The sequence below is a fragment of the Heterocephalus glaber genome, unplaced genomic scaffold (genome assembly GCF_053883595.1).
Source record: "Heterocephalus glaber isolate CG9 unplaced genomic scaffold, H.glaber_assembly_v1.0 deba00001600, whole genome shotgun sequence".
Taxonomy (NCBI): domain Eukaryota; kingdom Metazoa; phylum Chordata; class Mammalia; order Rodentia; family Bathyergidae; genus Heterocephalus; species Heterocephalus glaber.
The window spans coordinates 33844921-33866030 of record NW_028258372.1 but is presented as its reverse complement, the minus strand read 5'-3'; the positions used below and the strand labels follow the sequence as shown (position 1 = coordinate 33866030).

Sequence of the window (21110 nt, the reverse complement as noted above, 5' to 3'; positions counted from 1 at the left end):
TAGGTTGCTTTTTCACTTCCACACCAAAAAGCTACAGATATTTGTAATGTTGTCTTAAGCCTCAAGACATTTTTGAAATAAATGTTGAGCACACGTTTGGGAAAAACTGGATTTGAAAATATTATGAAACACTGCTGACCAAAATCCACATCATTTTTACCTAATTCAGTAATTGAGTTTTTAAATTATGTTTTCAAAGTTTGCTTACCTGTAAGCAAACCAATGGCGAAGGAGGCCAAAGCTACTTTGTTTTATTTTAATTTTTTTTTAAAGATAGAGACATAATAACTGTGTTTGGTGAAAATAGCCCTAGAAAGAGCAAAAGTATTGACGGAGAAAGGGAGAAGAATTGCCATAATACCTCTTTCAAATAAGCTTTCTGGAAATGTGTGGGAAGTATATGCATTGATGTTAAAAGAATTTTAAATTATGTTTTTTTAACACAGAACTACTTTAAAAGAACATTTGAGAATCCACAGTGGAGAAAAGCCTCATCTTTGTAGTATCTGTGGGCAAAGTTTTCGGCATGGAAGTTCATACAGGTAGGAAAGCCATTTTCTCATATACTAAGTAAGAGAAAATTACATCTCCATTTTAGTTCTATTTTCCTATTAATTTTTTGTGTTGAATTAAGGTATTTCTTAGCCCTTATGATATGCAAAGTTGTGCAAAGAAAATCTTACTGAATAGATTTCTCTATATATCTTAATACTATCTTTGCTCTGTACATAAGATATTGAATATTTCATTAGCAAGTTTACTGAAAGATTTACTAAGTTATTATTAAAATTTCTTTTTAATTTTTTTCTTTGAAACTCTATTAAAATTCTGGTGTTCCAAGCTTGGTATATTTTTTAATTCCTTATTTTACAAGGATATCATTAGTATTACAAATATGGCAAGGTTTAAAACTCTGGAATTCTCAGACCAGGGATTTAGCTCAGTGGCGCTGTGCCTGCCTTGCAAGCACAAGGCCCTGAGTTCAATCCCTGGTACTGGTGGGGGCGGGTGCAATTGTTTTAATGGCTGACTCTGACCATATTATAGTTTGTAAAATGTTAGGGTTTTTTTTCCCCTAAATATGTAACCCTTTTTTGTGAAACATGTATATAATTTTAATTTTTATTAATGCTCTCTAGAATTTTAATTTTTTTTTTTTTAACTTTTGCAGTACTGGAGATTTTCCCAAGCTCACATACACTCCTCAAGCATCTACCGGTGTGCAACATTCCTGGCCATATTTTAGAAATTTTGAGACAAGGCCCCACTAAGTTGCTCCAGCTGCCTTCCATTTTGTGAACCTCACCTCAGCCTCCTAAGTAGCTGGGATTGTGGCCATGCACCACCACACCATTTACATTTTCATTTATTACTTAAACCTCTAAGTTTAAACAGAATGTTTTCCCTTTAGATGTAGTCTAGTCAGTTTACTAATTTTTGTTTACTAATTTTTATGGTAGAATCAACACTTATTTTGGTGACTTGAATGGAAAAATTATTCTTTTTGCTAGGATATATACATGTAGATAGAAGATTGCAGGGATAAAAATTGAAGTTAGATGAGTTTTAATAACCTAAATCTTTTATAATCTAGAGTGACTATAAAATGGGCTCCATTTTGTTTAATCGGTGTGCGGAAAAGTGGTAAAGTATAATTTTCGTACGGTTGAGGTCCTCTAAATAAGTAAATGCTCAACTATCAATTTTAAGTGGTATCAGTTGTCCAGAGTTGGATTAATCCTCAGTTATCTGCTGTCATTTATTATCATAATCATGTGCTTAATCACTTATACACTTAACCTCATTTGTCTGATTCTAATTCCTGAAATTACCTATTTTTATATCTCTGGGTCTTGGCCAGTCAGATAAAGAATTACCATTATATTTGCTAGATTCAGTGAAGTACATAGACTGAAATCTTATCAAGTTGAGAAGTGTCATCCAGAAGTACTATGACCATGTGCAAATGTTGAAGTGCTTTTTTGGAAGAGATGAATAGAAACCTTGGGATCGATTGGTAAAACATTGGCAGGAACTCTGAAAGTCACACATATAAAGCAAATAATGTATGAGAATGGTTGAGTAGACAGTCCAGCTTTCATTATTTATCATTTATTCATTATCAAGCATTTTTCTTTTGGTCACTGAGTTTCAATAGTTATCAATTTTTTTCTAAAACACAGACTTCACTTACGAGTCCATCATGATGATAAAAGATATGAATGTGATGAATGTGGAAAAACATTTATTCGTCATGACCACCTTACTAAGCACAAAAAAATACATTCAGGTAAGCTGTATTTTGTATCACTAATTTCAAAATACTTTTTAAAATCACCTGAAAAGATTATAATATTACATCAGGTTTATGTTGTTGGCTATCATTTTAATAATTTGGAATATTTTGATCACTTCTTTGTAATGCTGGTTCAAAAACTTGCCTGAAAAAGCATCTGAAAAGGAAATAATTTTACGACATATTCAGTGAAATTTTAATCATTTGATCACCTGTTTTATGACTCTGATGTACATTTTAAAGTTCAATTTTAAACAAATTCTCAAAATCAGCAGTTTTCATATTATGTTAATATGTATAATAATTGCTATTAATACTTTCCTGAAGGGAGAAACCATCCTAATATTTCTGATTTTGTTTGCATTTGAGAAATTGGTGAAACTTTGGGGTTTAAAGAGAAATAACTATAATTGGGTACTAAAGTTTATGTTATAGTGAATTTTGAAACCCTATCATTGGAAATTAGAATCTTAATAATCCTGATCAATTTCAGATCTTTGTACTGTGTATATAATTTTTATATTCTGGGGATTTCTTTCATCTTTTCCTCTCAGATTGATGTTCAGGAAGTGCTAAGAGAGCCAACTCTGTGAGCACAATAATGGGAAAGAGCATCTCTATGAGCACAGTAGAACAGGTGATTATTATTATTATTATAAACCCAATTGAAGTGTACAGTATGCAGCAGATAATAATTCTTAAATGACCTCAGTGAGGCAAGTTACAGTTGTTATTGTCACTTTTAAGGCATGCTATACATCTAGTGACTTCACTGAAGTAAATGCATTTTCATTTCTAAGAAGAGAATTCTAAATTCGTAATTCTAGTCACATGTGTTAATTGAACACTGGCATTGAGAGTGATTTTTAAAGACCAAGCCTTTGTTACTAAATGTAAAAATAGAGATTTATGTAGAATTTTCTACTGTATATGTTTTTGGCTCATTGCAAATGTGAGAAATCCCCACAAGTGAAAATTTTTAAAAGCAAGGTACAAAGATCTGAAAACGTTCAGGTCCTTTTTTCAAACAGTAAAACAGCCTCATCTCAATTTAGTAAATGTTTATTTGAGGTGTTTCATATCCAGACGTATAATCCTAAAAAATATACTGAAGTTTGAATTTTGAATTTTATCTTACTTTGTTACACTGAAAGGTAAGATTGGGTGTCTAAAGCAGAAGGTCGCTAATTTTTTTCTGTCAATAGGGAAAAGATTTATATTTATGAAATTAAGCCTAGATTCTTAAAGGAAAGATACATCAGTAAGGAACATAAAGGAAATAGCCTAGAATATAAAAAATGGCTTTACTTTCCTGGTGTATTTGCCACTATATGATGTTCCAGTTTGGTCATTTATTTCTGTTACAAAAAAACTAAAATGCCTACAACAATCAGAATATTTGGGTCTTTATTATTAGGTGAAAAGGCTCATCAGTGTGAAGAATGTGGAAAATGTTTTGGTCGGAGGGATCATCTCACTGTTCATTACAAAAGTGTGCACCTTGGAGAAAAAGTGTGGCAAAAGTAAGTGCAAAAGGAACATTTCTCAAACTTAGTACATTGGCTAAATATTGATTGGAGAAAATTTAAAACTTCTTTTGTTTGTTTTGTTTAATTGGGGATCGGTTAACTCTTTCTCTAGTTTCCTTAGCACTTTACAGACCTGAAAGTATATTTTTCCTGCTTGTTTTCACTTAAAGACTAGAAGGTGGTAGACATTGACTTTTGTTTAAAAGCTAATTGTTTTATATATCATAGTCCTTAACAATTAAATTTTGAATTTGAGATTAACTCAAAAGTACTTCTTAGGCACTACACTATGTTGCTTACCAAATTAAGTTTTGAGTAGTTTGTACCTTTATTTATTCCATTTATAATAAAAATAGAGGACTAACATTTCCTTTTTATTTAGGTGTTAAATTTATTTTATTCATAAGTTCAAATGTAAAATACGTGCTAAGAAGTGAGCTGATGAGAGCAATATCAACATTTTTCCTATATATATTTTATGAATGCATATTAAATTTACAAAATATCAGGTTTCATTGTGGAATTTTCATGTAACATTTTGATCATACCCATCTCCCCATTACCCTCTCTTACACACCTTCTCCCTCCCTCAGTCCCCTTCGTCTTGTCTAATAGTCTCTCTCCTATTTTCATGTCACCTCTTTGTTTTTCTAAATTCCACATATTAGGGGAGACATGTGAAACTTGTCTTTCTACACCTATTTTAGTTATTATGCTCCATTTTCCTGCAAAAGAGATTGTTTTGTCTGTATGGCTGAATAATGTTCCAGTGTGTGTGTGTGTGTGTATTGCATTTTCTTTATCCATTCATCCGTTGAAGGGCACCTGGACTGATTTCATACCTTGGCCATTGTGGATCGTGCTGCAGTAAACATGGGCGTATACCAAGGAGTGGTGTAGCTAGATCATGAGATAGTTTCATTTTTAGTTTTTTGAAAAAACTTCCTACTGATTTCCACAGTGGCTGTAGTAATTTACATTCCCACCAACAGTGTGTAAGGATTCTTCTTTTCCCCACACATGCTGGCCAGCAGTTACTGTTTTTTATATTCTTGATGATAGCCACTCTGATGGGGATGGGATGGAATCTCAGTGTAATTTTGATTTGTAGTTCTCTGACGATTAAAGATGTTGAACATTTTTTCATGTCGTTATTGGCTATGTATATTTATTTTTTTGAGAGGTGTCTGTTGAGTTCCTTTGCCCATTTTTTATTAGATTATTTGTTCTTTTGTAGTTAAATTTTTGAGTTCTTTAGATATTGTTATTGTTCAGTGTTGACCCTCTTCGAAAGAATAGCTAGGAAAGATTTTCTCCCATTCTGTAGGTTGTCTCTTTGTTCTGTTAATTGTTTTTTCTTCTGTACAGATACTTTTTAATTTGATGTAATCTCAGTCTTTGTCTGCGCCTCTGACTTCAAGTGTTTTCTCCCATGTCTTAGTCTAGCACTTGTAGAGTTTGAGATCTTATACCCAGGTCTTTGCATTGACTCCACAGATTGCTTTCAGTAATGTGGCCATTTTAACAATATTAATTCTGTCAATCCTTGAACATTTCTTATTGTCTTCTTCAAGTTCTTTCTTCAGCATTCTGTAGTTTTCATGATAGAGGGCTTTCATACTCTTGGTTATATTGATTTTTAGGTATTTTTTAAAAATTATTCTTATTGGAATGTTTTTCAGATATTTTTCTTAGTGAGTAGCACATTATTGGTGTATAGAAAAGCTATTAATTTTTAATTTTGATTTTCTGTCCTGCTATTTCAATGAATTTATTTGTTTATCATATCTGAAAGTTTTACTTGAGTCTTTAGCGTCTTTTAAGTATAGGATCATATCATCTACAAATCAGAATAACTTAACTTCTTTCTGTTTGCATCCTTCTATTTTTCTTGCCTAATTTCTCTAGCTAAAATTTCAAGCACTATATTGAATGGAAGTGGAAACAAAAGATATCCTATTCTCATTCCTAATTTTAGAGGAAATGCTTTCAGTTTTTCCCCACTTAGTATGATGGTGGCTATGGGTTTATCACATAGATAACCTTTATTGTCTTAAAGTATGATCTTTCTGTACCTAGTTCCTTTAGGGCCTTAATCATTTTTTTTTCCTGCATGGCAGTGTCAGCTTTTTTGTGAATGCAGATTTTGAAATTACTGCAATTTCTTTTTAATCATCCTTAGTATCTATTTACGTAAAATGAATTTACTCTTTTTAGCATGTAATTTTACGCTTATAATTGCCACCATCAAAATGTAGAAGAGTTCTACTACTATGAAAATTCTGCTGTCACTTTTTAGTAATACTTTGGTAGCCAACTATTCCTTTCCTCTTTAGCCCACCTTTGATCTGTTTTGTTCCTATAACTTTCCTTTGTATATTTCATGGCTGGTAATAATAAAAGCTCAGCGATTCGAAGCAGTTGAAAATTTAAGGATAACTTTTTATAGATTTAGTTGATGAATATAACTGGAAGAGGAAGAACTAGGGGCGATATCGATGCTTAAAATATTCATCCTTCTTCTGAGTTCTGTGTCTTATTAATGTGGTAATTATATGTATAGTTATAAGTAAAGATGTAAATTATTTTCATTGTTATTAAAGTTATATTGAAAAACTAAAATTTTTTGTTTTCTTAGATATAAAGCAACATTTCATCAATGTGATGTTTGCAAGAAAATTTTTAAAGGAAAATCAAGTCTGGAAATGCATTTTCGGACACATTCAGGTAAAACTTTCAGTATTTTATAAAAATTTTGTGTAATCATTCAGGAGTAAAATTGTGTCCATATATGTTGTTCTTGGTTGAATATTTTTCATTGTTAAGATTTGTACTTGAGGGCTGGAAATTTGGCTCAGTGGTGCTGCGCCTGCCTGGCAAGCGCAAGGTCCTGAGTTCGATTCCTGGTACCAAAACAAAACAAAAAGATTTGTACTCATGCCGGGCACAGTGCCTCACACCTGGAATCTTAGCTGCTCAGGACATTGAGGCAGGAGATTCACAGATTCAGTCCAGCATCCCAGTGACTTAGAAGGACCTTGTCTCAAAAAAAGGACAGTGGAGGTGCTGGGGGAAGTGGCTCCGTGGGAGGACTCTGGCTTCAGTCTCAGTATTGCCAAAAAGTGATACACTTTTTAGAATTTAGGAAAATATTTTTGCATAGGGGATTCCTAAATTTTTAGTACTTATTTTCCCCTTTTCTGAGTGTTTTCCAGTTGTTCATTTCATTTTGTGAAGGCCTTTCTTAGGTTTTGATTATCTGTTTCTTTTATTTTCTTCTCTTTTAAAAGTGTAATGCAGATATGCCCTTATTGTTCTGTTTACCAGGTCACCATTGTATAGTTGTCCTTTGGCACAGCCAGTCATGATTTATAGGTAACTAATGTTGAAAACATTCCAGAAATTTTCATTTTCTAACTCTTCCCTTTTTCCCCTTTTGGAAAGCAATTATGTTTTGAAATATAGACTATGTTAGATTTTTGTCATACTCTTTTTTGCCTTCACGTATAATTAACAGTTTTCAAAAATTTTTTTAAAGAAAGAACCCTGTTTAAACAGATATAACTGCTTCGTTTTATATTCAGTTTGGGTTTTATCAAGCTGCTATTCAAAAAGAACATTAATTGATTTCACAAATATTAAAATGTCAAATAACTGAATTTGGCAGTTTAAGCACCAAAGAGTTATAGTAAAGATTTATTATTGATACAGTATTGTTATTAAAAGAAAAATTATACCTTTCTGCAAATGAAAAAGTTGTAATTTGGAGGCACATATGTGGAAATATAAAATGAGCAAACTAAATGCTATCTTCCACATCAGTTAAAAGTAAGAGCCTAACAGAACTTGTAAGTTGACTGAGACGATGGACTTTTAGAAAGTTAATTTGAGACCATTGATGATTTAAGAATTAGAAAACTTCAGGAATTATTCTAGAGGTAAAATTTAATACTGGTGATTAAATGGCATTACAATTTTTGAAAACATTGATTTGTACTATACTTGATTTGTGTCCAATAAGAATATAGAATTTCTGATGAATTCCTATAATCCCAGCACTCAGGAGCTGAAGCAGAAGGATTGTGATGAGTTTGAGGTCAGCCTGGGCTGCATAGTGAGTTTAAGGCTTGATAGTGAGACCCTGTATCAAAAAAACCAAAGGGGGAGGGGGATATATATATATTATATATATACATTTCTATCTCTGGATATATCACAGATAATTGGATCCCTGTGGTCTTTGAAAATTGAGATACAGTAATTAGCTCTAGTATAGACTAAAACAGACTATTGTTATGGAATGAAGAGAAATAGTCTAAAGCAGGGGTCAGCAAGCATTTGTAAAGGGCCAGATAGTAAATATTTTAGACTATGTGAACCAGATAGTCTCTGTCAGTTGCTTGATCTGATGTTGTTGCATGAAAGCAGCATAGACTACATATAAACAATGAGCTGTATTCCGATGAAACTATTGACAAATGCAGTACAGGCAGCAAACTGAAGTTTTCTTACAGGATACAGTTTGCCAACTCTTAAAATGGTCAGCAAGGTACCTAGACAAGACTTCACACAGTGGCTGTTCCAAGAACTGATGTGCCCAAGTGCATTTTTGAGATTAATAGATCCACAAACTCAATTTTGTCAGTGTATGAGAATTATAAGTATTTTATGTATTTCATAAATGTTGGAAATATATTAACCAAACTGTTAGCTTACTCACTTTCTACAGAATGAGATTTTAATGTGCTGGATAGAATGTCCTTATCCAGAAGGTAGAGTTGCTAAATTTATTAATGCAGAAGGAAAATTGCTAAATGTGGATACAGAGTAAAATTAGGTAGTAATTTTATGGAATGGTTTATCCAGGAAGTGATCAAAGGCATTGAACCATCATTGCTCTCTGAGTAATTTTGTACTCATTCTTCTCTATCGTCAGTATAGCCTTAGTGTACTGCATGTGCTGCTCAATTCTGGAATCCCCTTAACTAGGTTTTCTGTTCTATTATAATATCCTTTCTGTGCAAAAGGTACAATATAATAGATACTTAGAAAGTGTAAGATTTTTTTTTCTACAATTGAATTATTGTCCATGTGTTTTGTGTAATCCTCAGAATAGCAGTTGTATGTGTTTTTCAATAGTTTGTTGAAACATAATACATTAGTTAAAATTGGCATAAAGCTGACATCAAATTAAGGAGTTGATTTTAAAGCCTTGGTTGATTTTTTTTTTTAATTTAAGGTGAATTGTCTTTGTAAGCTACTTTTATTGAAGTATTACACATGAAGTGTGCAGGCTATAATGAGCAGATTAGTGAATTTCTTGATAAATATGTCAGTGTAGTCATAACTCAGATGCAGATATAGAACACTGCTAGGAGTCAAGAAGCATCATCCATGGCCCTTCCAGGCAGTAGCCTCCTTACAGTGGTAATGACTGTTTTGACTTATATCACCAGAATTTGGTTTTGCCTGCTTTAACTTCAGATAAATGGACTCACATAGTATGTACTCTTCTTTCTTTTTAAATCTGGCTTCTTTTGCTCAATATTGTATCTATGAGAGTATACTATGGCAGTAGTTTATTTTTCTTATATGAATATACCGTATGTATTCCATTCTGCTTTGATGGACACTTAATCTGTATTTTCTTGGTTTTATTATGAATGAATGTGCTCTGAATATTCTTGTTCATGTCTTTTCATATATATGCATTTATTTCTCATTTGTACACTCCTGGCCTCAGGATTCCTGGCTCATAGAAAATCCGTATGTTCTACTTTAGTAGGAACTACAGTGCTAAGCAGTTTTTAAAGATAGTTTCATCAGTTTCCCTTACCACTAGTAGTATAAGAAAATTCTAGTCACTCCACATTTTCACAAACATTTGATACTGTGTTTTTTGGCTGATTGACCTGATGCATATGTGGTACTATCTGAAAGTAGCTTTTATTTGCATCTCTGTGATGAGTAATGATATGGATGGAGCACCTTTCCATAATTCATATTCTTATTGGCCATTTGGATTTCTATTTTATGAAATCCCAGATTAGTTCTGCTCATTTCTTCAAATTGGATTGTCTGTTTTCTTTTTTCCCTTATCTCTTTGTAGAGGTCCTTTATATATTCTTCCCATTATTCCATTTTATATATATATATATATATATATCAGTCTCTCTCTCTCATTACCATCTATTCCTCTTGCGATTTCTGGAATTAAACCCAGATTAATTTGTGATGCATTATCCTATTAATCTTATCATAATATATTCAGGATGTACTACATTTTATATGTGATATAGTATCCTTTATCTTGTACAGCCAGATTCAGTTTGCTTATATTTGCTGTCTTTTTTTGTGCAAGAGATCTGCTGTCTATCTTTATTACCTTATAATGTCCCCACCAAGCTTTGTTATTATAAATGACCTATGCAGGTCTCAAAAAATGACTGCAAAATAATAGATCTTTGTTAGTTACCTGGAGAAGTTTGTATAAAATTGGCATCATATTCTAATTAATCTTTGGAAGAATCCACTGATAAATCCATCTGAATTTATTATTTTCCTTAGAAAACGATTTTACTTTTTTGCAATACTGGGGATTGAAATCAGAGCCTTATGCATGCTAGGCCACTGAGCTACATCTCTAGCCTGATGAAAGGTTTTTTTAAATAGTTATAGAGCTAACCAATATTCAATTTTTTTTTAAGGAATTCTGTTTAAAATAGAAAGCTACTGGCAGAATTCATTATAATTTTTTAATAATTATAGTATCTTTAGTGAAAAACTTTCTTCATTCTTGTTATTAGTAATGTATTTTTTTCTTTCTGGGGATTTATTAATTGTATTAATCTTTTCAAATAACCAGTAGGTGTTGCTGATTTTTCTTTTTTTTTTTTTAATCTGTTTTTCATTTCTGCTTTTGTCTTTTCATTCCTTGTGTTTTCTTTGGGTATAATTTCTGTCTTTCCTTAGCCTCTTTATATAGCTACCTAAATTTTTTTATTTTACCATTTTATATCTTACTGTTTGTAGTTTAAAGATATGTTACTCTTTATACTGCTGTAGGTATAGTCCATACCTCAATTTCACATTCCCAGTATAATTCAGTTAAAATGTATTCTAACATCTATTTGAGTTTTTTCTCACACTCATGTTTTATTTTTTTATATTACTCACTTTCTGAATATTTGAGGATTTTTCTAAGGATGCTTATGTCATTGATTTCTAGCATAGCTTTATTCTGAAGAACAGTTTTTCAACATTCTACATTCTTACTTTCTTTTACTTATTCTATAAATTACTGAGAGATTGATGTTAAAATCTCTTAACCTAACCATCATTATAGATTGTTTATTTTTCCTTTTGATTTCTTCTATTTTTTGCTTTATATATTTTAAGGCTATGTTACTGGATATGTATAGCTTGTTATATCCTTCTGTTGAAATGTCATTTTATCATACTAAAATAGCCTCTTTATAATCAGATAAACCAGCACATCCCCACACCCCCCCAACATACATTATGGATCGAACTCAGGACCTTGAGTTTGCAAGACAGGCGCGATGCCACTGAGCTACATCCCAGCCCACCAGCACACTTTTGATACTGTTGAATCATGTTTTTTTTTTTCTCACTCTCCTAATTCTTCTAAGGACATGCATTTAAGATGTATGACTTTTATTATTGTTTTATTATCTATTGTAAATAATAACTAATTTCAATGGGAATATTTAGTTCATTTAAATGGTCTCTGATTTCGTATTTATTTAAACTTAAATCTCTCATGTTTGTGACATCTGTTCCTTGATACTTTAGTTTTCACTTTCTTTATGATTATTTTCTTATCCATTGTCCCGAGTTAGCTTGTTAAATATGTGTTTTCATTATTCTTTTTGTGGTTACCCTGAAGATAACAATGTGTATCCTTAAGCTAGATGCACTTTACCTTGTAGAAATGATAAAATAATTAAAATTATTCACTTCTCTGATAATGCAGTTTAATAACACCCCTATCTCTCTCATCTTTTATATATTATATATTTTAATTTTACAATTTCACATTCATTTAAAAGCATGTAAGTCATTAATTATTATTTTCCATATACTGGGGATGGAGTCCAAGAGTGCTCTACTACTGAGCACACACCCTTCCCCCTTTCTTTTCTTCTTTGAGACAAGGACTTGCTAAGTTGCCCAAGCTGGCTTCGAACTTGTGATTCTTGCCTTAGCTTCTGAGTAGCTGAGATTATATTCATGAGCAGTGGAGCCCTGCATTCTTTTTGTTTTAAATAAGTAATATCATTTACACTTTCTACCCTTTACTGTTTGCTTCTTGCATTACTATTTTTCACCTAGAACTGTTTTCCTTCTACATAAGAAACAGCAAATTTTCTTTGTTTTTATTTATCTGAATTCCAGTCTCTGTCTCCCGACTATCCTTGGAATATCTGATACACCTGGCAGCCATTTAGTTTCCTAGCCCCTGGTTTCCAGCTGTCACACCCTGCAAATGCTCATTTTAGGAATTAGCAAATAGATATTTTGGTTAACTTCTCTCCCATTTTTTCCTTGTCAGGCTTCTGACACCTCAAGTCCTAGTCTCATTTTCCTGGCCCATTGACCTTCCCCAAGCCTCAGGCTGCAACTCACCCTCTAGTCCGCAAACACTAAGTCTGAAGGAGCGCTGGGAGAAGGGAGTCCTGCCCTACTTCTGTGGCTCCAGAATTTTGCCCCCTTGGGTTCTGGCTGACCTGGTTGTGCTTTTTGTGCCTGTTAACAGTAGATGTTTTGTTTTTACCCTTGTATTCCCCCCCACCAGCAAGATACATTGTGTGATATAAACTACTTTATGATGTCTATAATAAAAGCCCCTGGAGTTACATCTTTAAGTACTACATTTTAATATCTAGAGATAGCTAGCCCTGTGGATGACATTTTTAATTCATAAAGGCTTAGCTGAGAAGTAGTTTACCGCTCTACCTCTCCTGGTGTTGTTAGTTTCATCAGTACCCTCCCAATTGGGAAATTGAACCTAGGGCCTTTTGCATGCCAGGCAAGTGCTCTAGCACTAAGCCCCATTCCCCAGCCAACCTTTCTGCTCTGAATAGGTTCCTTTCTTTAGACCCCAGACAGCACCTTTCCTTGGTTGCCTTATATCTCTGACTTACAATCTTGAGATAACCCAAACTTGGGTTAATTATGATTAAATAGATAATTTGACTATAGAAAGTCTTACTATAAAAAGTATATTTTTTTATTCTGTATTTTTCCTTTCATCAGATTCATAGTATTATATTGACTTTTTCTGCTTGTCTTTAAACACTCTAAACTTGCTTTCTTCATTTTATCATTTCCTTAAGGAGTTTTTATAAGTATGCATGTGGAAAATTTGCTATTAAATCATGAAATGGATTGAGCTTATATTTTAATTTCATTTTTGTTCATGCAGGAGAAAAACCATACAAGTGTCAAATTTGCAATCAGTCTTTTAGAATTAAGAAAACTTTAACAAAACACCTAGTTATTCATTCTGATGCCCGACCGTTCAACTGTCAGCACTGTAATGCAACATTTAAGCGAAAAGACAAGCTAAAATACCACATTGACCATGTTCATGGAATTAAGTCTCCTGATGATCCTCTCAGTACGTCTGAGGAAAAACTTGTGTCTTTGCCAGTGGAATACTCATCTGATGATAAAATCTTTCAAACAGAAACAAAACAATATATGGACCAGCCCAAAGTTTATCAGTCAGAAGCCAAGACTATATTACAGAATGTGTCTGCTGAAGTGTGTGTTCCAGTAACGCTGGTTCCAGTTCAGATGCCTGATACTCCAAGTGATCTGGTTCAACATACTACCACTCTTCCGCCATCCTCTCATGAGATCCTGTCACCACAGTCACAATCCACTGATTATCCACGTGCAGCTGATTTAGCTTTTCTGGAAAAATATACTCTTACTCCTCAACCTGCAAATATAGTTCATCCAGTCCGACCTGAACAAATGCTAGATCCTAGAGAGCAGTCTTACCTAGGAACATTACTGGGCCTTGATAACACTACTGCTGTTCAAAACATTTCTGCTAATGAACATCATCCATGAGAAAACATTCCAGGAACTTTTTGATGGTTATGTGCTAATGCTAGCCAAAAGCTAGTAGCTTTTAATTTAGTAGGGCTGCTATTATTATTTTTTTAAATTTTCTCTAGTTTCTCAAGTCCTTAGAACAATTTCAAATCAAGAAAACTGTTAACTGAACATATGGATATTTGGACACATTTTGGCATAATATTTAAAGTAAATGTTTTTGTGATTTTTAAAAAATTACTGCTAATTTTTAATGCTCCTTAAACTTTTCAGAATTATTAGCTGCTGACATTACGGGGTTTTTTTTTAATCATCAGTGGAAATTTTTTCTCTTTAGTCTCCTTTTTTCTTTTTCTCATCTTACAAATAAGTTTAAGGATCATGTAACTGTTAAGAAGGAATATGAGGGGCTGGGGATTTAGCTCAGTGGTGCCGACGCCTGCCTTGCAAGTGCAAGGTCCTGAGCTTGATCCCTGGTACCAAAAAAAAAAAAAAAAAAAGAAGGAATATGAGATTATACTGATAATTGCAACTGTTCTTTATCTTAAATTAAGATTTATTATTTCATCCAGATTTTTAAAATTGAAATTAGGAATTTGAAAAAATAAGAAAATTTGGGGTATTTCTATGTGGTCTTGACATCTATCCATAATTTTAGGTTATCATTCTCCTTTGGAATTTAGACAAACTCAAAGCCAGAAAGGTAACTTAGGCAAGATGAGCATGTTAAAAGAAATTTAGGATTGAAGTCAGATAAGTGAATTTTGTTTATACTTCAGTTACTATGAATAACAAGTGGCAAACATAGATTTAGGCATTGAATTATACAAGTTGAAATTGTGTTGAAAGGAAAATATGCCATCTTTAACTAGATATCTTTGAGGTAAGTTCACTTTTTGTACTTTATCATTTATTTCAGAAACAATAATATATCACAAGCATGTATCTTCATCTCAATAAGGGGCAGTTATAACTAATGTCACTTATTTTAACATGCTACTCTGGGTTTTATTTAATTTTTCTAATAGAAACTGGGAAACAGAACCTCCATATTTTATGTATAATTGTTAGAAAAAGTGCCAAACAGATTGTGAAATTTGCACCTAATTTAACCTAATGTTGTTTAATTGGATGGAACTACTACTTGTGTACAGATTTACATCCAATCCAGATCTTTATTTTTGCTTTCATATGAGCTTAATATCTATAATTATCCTTGATTCTTATTTTTGTAAGAGACAAAAGTCGAGGACTCGTTGAAATAGTGATTACAGCAACACCTCACTGATTAAATTTAATTAAGAAAGGTCAGAATTATAAGATACTTTTAAAGATGTGCACTTTCCATATTTTCAAGTCAATTTAAACTTAAACTAGCATAATGTTTCCTAGTAGGGTGCTTGAGAATAGTCTAGGCAGGGTTGATTTACTATTAACATGCTATTTGTATATAAAGGTCTAGACAATAGCAATTTTAAAAGTTCTCTTTCAGTTTTGTTTACACTTCTAATTGCTTTAAGCACTTTTTTTGTGTGCAAACTATTAACGTCTGGCCTGGCCCTTGTGAAAAAAAAATCACAAATAAAATAATGAACTTTCAGTGAGTAAAATATATCCAGTTAGTAATAGAGGAAACTGTTAAAGCACTTAAGAAATGAAGGTACTTTATAGGAACATTTGCCATAATAATGATGATAAAAGAAAAAAATATTGAAAATTGAGGCAGTTAACCAAAGTAGCTGATATAAATAATAAAACCAACCTGACTTTTGCCTTATTTACCAAGGTTTGCTTGTAATTATCTTAGAACCAGTAGGCATAATTACTGTACCATTTCTTTTTAAAGCATTCTGATTTACTTTGTGTGGAAATGTGATTTCTGGGGTACTTACATGATTGAGTTTGATTATATGAGGTACTGTTAGTCTGTTAGTCCTTAAAATTGACTGCAAAAGATACATCTTTATGATTTTTTATCATAAAGACTGACAAGATTTTAACTAAAAATCTTACTATAGTGAAACAAATCATACCTAAAAATATACTCTGCCTTATGTATAAGCTAATACAGAAAAAATTGGACTTACAGAAAGGCAAATGGTGTGTGTGTGTGTGTGTGTGTGTGTGTGTGTGTGTGTATGGTATATTGTAAATTTGGTGGCAGAAAAAGGGAATATTGTGTTTTTACATTGAAAAGAATACTGTGTGTTTTGAAGGCATTTAGGGTTCTTTTAATAATAATATTCTAATGCTTTAAATATATGATTTAATTGTAGTAATTGGTTTACATAGAACTTGTCTGGAACACATCTCTTACGTAAAGTGAATACGTTTGTATAATTGTATTTAGTTATTTTAGGTAATTTCAACTTAAATAATGGTTTACTGTTTTCTAAAATGCCTTCACATGTTATTTCATTTGAACCTCATAACCAGCTCTGAAATAAAAAGGACATGACATATTCCTGCTTTAGAAAGAAAGAATCTGATATTAACGTTAAAGGATCTATTGAAGCTCGTGTGTTCAAAGCAGCAGAGCTACTAGGAAGGAAAAAAAGACAGCATTGATGAATGCTCACTGTGTGCCAGGCACTACATTTTCTTACTCTTAACCCAGTTGTAGAGGTAGGTAGTATACCTCTTAGGAAAAAAATGGGTGGACAAAACAATAAGAAGAAAATTAATCTGCTGCCTGTAATTTCTAAAAATGTATGGCATTTTTTAGATTGGGACAACCTCATGGATTTGGGCAAACTGAATGTATATAAGCTTTTGAAGTTGGCACAAAAAGTGTAAAATGAGGCCTATGGTTTTTAGTTGATCTTTCTATAACTTTAAAATCCATTTATTTTGTAACTGTACTTAAAATTTTGAATCTCACAATTAAGCTTAACCTCATTGAGAATTTTTTATTTTATGAGCCTAATTTATTGTTTTAAATTAATTTTTTAGCAGATAGCAGTTAGCACTTAATCTGTAAATTGAATAACTTATCAAGTACAGAAATTTATTAACCTAATCAGTTTTGACTTAAATGCACCAAAGATTTTTAGTAGGTATTAAATCATTTAAAAGAATTTAAATTCTTTGTTGTTTGAATAAATATTTGTCCAAAGAAGCACAGTTGAAGTTCTAGGATAATGGATTTTTTAAAAATCATTAGTTTAAATACTAAGATTTAAGTATTAAATGTTTGTGTTTGTTTGTATGTATAAAAATAAGAGGAGAAGAAAATACTCTGGGAATAGTCAAACTGACAAACCAGTTGCAGTGAGAATACTGTTTTCCTCGATTTAATTGAATGTTATGTTTTTTCATGAACACTATTAAATGCTAAACCGTAAGCTTATTTTTCACACTACATTATCAAAATAATTTTTGCCTTAGAATTTTTTTAGATCAAGTTGAAGTTATTTTTATAAGAAACCCAACCTATTTTTTACAGCCTAAAATACCACTTAAGGTTAGGTTTTCTTCCTCATTCCAACAAGAGAAAACCAACATAAAGGTAGTAAGTGATCTTTGCATACTTTTAAGTAATCTTGACATTTATTGTTGAGAAAAGAGGAGTAGCAAAATGAAAAGTTCTAAATTGGTGCTTTACTAAAGTGTTGGTAGGTCATGAAATAAGTACATTAATAATTTTCTGTCAACCTTAAAAAGTGTCAAAACATCTTTGTAGAGTAAGTGTAAAATGTTAGGTAAAGGTTAATGTACAATATCATTTATTGCCTTTTACTCTGCAATTGCAAAAAAGCAATGTAGTTGATGTATTTATAATCTTGACGTCTCTCCCCACCATATCACTCCAATATATCATTGATGAAAAGTCGGATTTTGACCTTTAGCTCTTTGACAGTGTCCCTTTATTGTCATCTTTCTTTGTGCCTTTTCAAAGGGTTGTAGTTGGTTAGACTTGAAGTTAGATTGTACTTGTTAATAAATGTTTTGGTTGTTTTGGGTTTGGGTTTTGTTGTTTTGATTATGGGTCTTATGTTTGTGTTGCCTGCTGGTTGGGCAGTAATTTTTTTAGGTTGCTCTGTGTTTATATAGGAAAATTGGCACTGCGTACTAGAGAAAAATTGGTTTTATGATTTATATTATCATTTTTAAAAACCTTTATTGTGGCCTTTGTAATTATGTGAAGCCACCATTGGGCCTGTCTGTAGATGCTTATTAGAAAGATCTGACAAATAAAATAGAATGAGTAGCATCTCCCCCCCCCCCCAATAACCAGATAACCAGTTACTGTAACTGTCCACTTCTGCACAGAGTGACTTCTCACTTTAGTTTGCCTAAAAGTGAACCAGAAGTGCTCGTTTGAGATGAGTTTCTCATTTGGAGCAGCAGCAACCTGCCCAACATATAACTTGATCAACTCAGAAAAATTGAGGACCTTTAAACAGTCATAGTTAGATAGTCTTAAGTTCTAGTGCCAAATTTAAAATGACTGAAACTGTGTTCTTTAATAAGGAATAAGTAGTAGCATTTCCAAAACTTTAAGTAGTATTATGGTATATGTTACAATTACAGTAAATAATGGAGAGTGTGAGAATAATTTTCTGAGCACTTTCTGGAAACTCCACAACTCCATAGATCTTACCTTTTTTTTTTTTTTTTTTTTTTTTGCACATTTCCCTCAGTATAGTCTGTAGCATTATTTTGGGCATCTTCCCTTATTTCCTCTAAAATATTTTTACTTAAGATACTTTGTCCCTACAATATTAGCATGGCTCGTGCTCTAGCATTAATAAAATAGAAATAACAGGATTAGATTGTGTAAAAGATTGTTTTGATAGTCCTTAGATTTGCTTACTCTTCTTGTTTTCAACTTGCTGTGTATTGATCTTAATTCTCTGACTCTTGAAAAACCCCACGACAATTTAAATTTATTCTCTGCAGCCGTTTAAGTACAGAGAAATTAATGTTTGTACTCAGACAATAAGGGTTATACAACAGTGAACACAACCTTTTTTTTTTTAAATTAGATTTTTAAAAAAGTAATTGCAGCGCTTGCATCACTGTTGGCGATTCTAAAACCTTTTCTGAAGAGCATGTACCCATCTCATCATTCCTCAGCCTCTTTGCTTGATATTCCTGCTTGCATTAAAGTTGGACAATGTACTGGGGTGTAATTATGACGTTTTTTATTCCTTCTAGCAATCAGACTCTTTCTTAACCCATAGATAAAATGATTACAGTGGATGAGTGTGGCTGCCAAAAAAATGATACAAAACTGGATATATAGCTGCTCCGTGATGTGTAGTAAATGTTATGATGAAGGGGGTTTCCGATGTACATTAAAGTGGAAATGCTTTTGAATTTGCTTTCAATCTCAGACCATAACTTTTGTTTTTAATTAAGGACACTTTAAAAAAGCAATTACAAAGAAAACTAAAATATGAAAAATTCATTATTGTCAACTTGGTGTCAAAGTATCTTGTGAGTTTTAATAGATAATTTTGTTTTGTCTCATGTTTCTTAAGTATGAATGTCTTTATAGAAAAATTCAGTTCTCTGTGAAGAATAGGAGGTGTCTTGTATATTGAATTAGTTCTTTGTGTTATTTTGATATTTAAAATAAATAGAAAGTTCTTTGGTCCTAATAAAAAGATATCTAGGTTTTATTGAATTACATTTTCACAGCATGGGAATGGAGTACTCTGCATGCCTCTGCAAAAATTGATTGCAAAGACCATGAACAAATGGAAAAACCTCTTTATCTTGGGGCACGTTTTTAAAACTCTTCTCATAAATTACATATTATTTAAAACATTTTATATATTAAATTTATAAAGTGTTAAACAGTGATTTTTAGTATATGTGCTTCCAAAGCGAGCACTATTAAACAGTGATTTTTAAGTGTCTAATATAAATTTAGATATTCATGATGCAATTTTCTTGAAGCAGTCATGCTGGTTTTTGAAGAGAAATCTAAGTGTAGAAAAATTCCATGAATGAAGTGAATTATTCAGTATAATACTGAGAGTGGTCACTCTTACCTCTGATGCCCAGAAACATACATTCTGGCCATGGGAAAAGTGACTTCTGGCTTAAGAGATCAGTTTTGTGCTAGAAGACAGTACCCTAACCTTGCAAGCTGTTGGCTCCATTGGGCCCCATAACAGTCTTCAGTAGGCCATTTTCAGTTCAATCAGGGCAGCTGCTTCTGAGTGTTAGAAGACTAATAAATTCTATGGCCCTGAGCCCTTTTTGTATGAAATGAGTCTTCTGATCAATAGGCAGTGTTGTATGTGATACTTGTCTTGCTGTCTGACAACTTATACCAAACGTGGCTTAAAACAACAGGTATTTATTACCTCACAAATATGAATGTTAAGCATCTAGGTGTCGTATAGTTGGTGGTTTTGGCTCAAGATCTTTCCTGAGGTTGAACTCTCAGCATGGAAAACTAGAGATCAGTTTTCCAACGTCATGACCAATGTCATGCAGATGATTATACTTCACTATTCTCTTGCTCGGTGGCCAACTGTAATGGTAGCTAAGGGAAGTGTAAGCTGGGACTGGCATTTTTGATCTCTAGTATTCAAGGCTGATTATTTTCTGGTTAGGTTGTATTGTCAGGTAAACATGAATACTAATATGGCAGCTATTCATCCCCCCCCCCCAAAGAATCTAAAAGACAGAGCAACTCATTTAAGATCAATCAATCTTCTCAAAACCCAATCTTGGAAGTAATCTTGCATGACTTCTGCCATATTATATTGTGAATCACTAATTTCATTCCATATGGAAGGGAAACAAATTAACCTTCCACTCTTGAAGAGAGAAAGAGTAGCAAAGAATGTTTAACATATTTTGAAAAACATCACTGATGTCATTGATTATAGATAGAGCTTCCGATAAATCCATGGATAATGAGGTTAGGCACCACAGTCTATACTCAGAAGATGCTTTTATCCAAGACAGGCAAAATACTGTTTCTGGCAAGAGAAAAGCTTTAATGTAACAACATATCACAGGTAAGCAGGTCTCATTGGAGAATTAGTAGGTTTGTACTGAGAATTTATCACTGCCTTCCATCAGCAGTTTGGGCACTTAGCTGTGGTGAGTTAGATCAGCTTTGGTAAGGGGAGACCATGTTTGAGCCCAATCTTAACCTCATCCCTGCTGCCATTGCTAAGTGAAATGGGCTCTGAACAAGTACATGAATTCCATAGGACAGCTTGTCTTCT

General features: G+C 32.7%; 1 protein-coding gene across 4 annotated transcripts in view; it reads left to right on the top strand.

Annotated features, from left to right (window-relative positions):
* Zbtb41 (zinc finger and BTB domain containing 41) overlaps positions 1–14433 on the top strand; it is a 30883-nt gene extending 16450 nt beyond the window's left edge. For all 4 annotated transcript variants that reach the window (XM_087193841.1, XM_021240621.2, XM_013077941.3 and 1 more), the window contains exons 7-11: positions 447–542; positions 2184–2290; positions 3714–3819; positions 6464–6552; positions 13274–14433. In XM_087193841.1, coding sequence (XP_087049967.1) covers positions 447–542; positions 2184–2290; positions 3714–3819; positions 6464–6552; positions 13274–13929 — 1054 coding nt within the window. In that variant the 3' untranslated portion in view covers positions 13930–14433. The remainder of the gene's footprint in view (positions 1–446; positions 543–2183; positions 2291–3713; positions 3820–6463; positions 6553–13273) is intronic.
* Positions 14434–21110: the final 6677 nt, after the last annotated feature.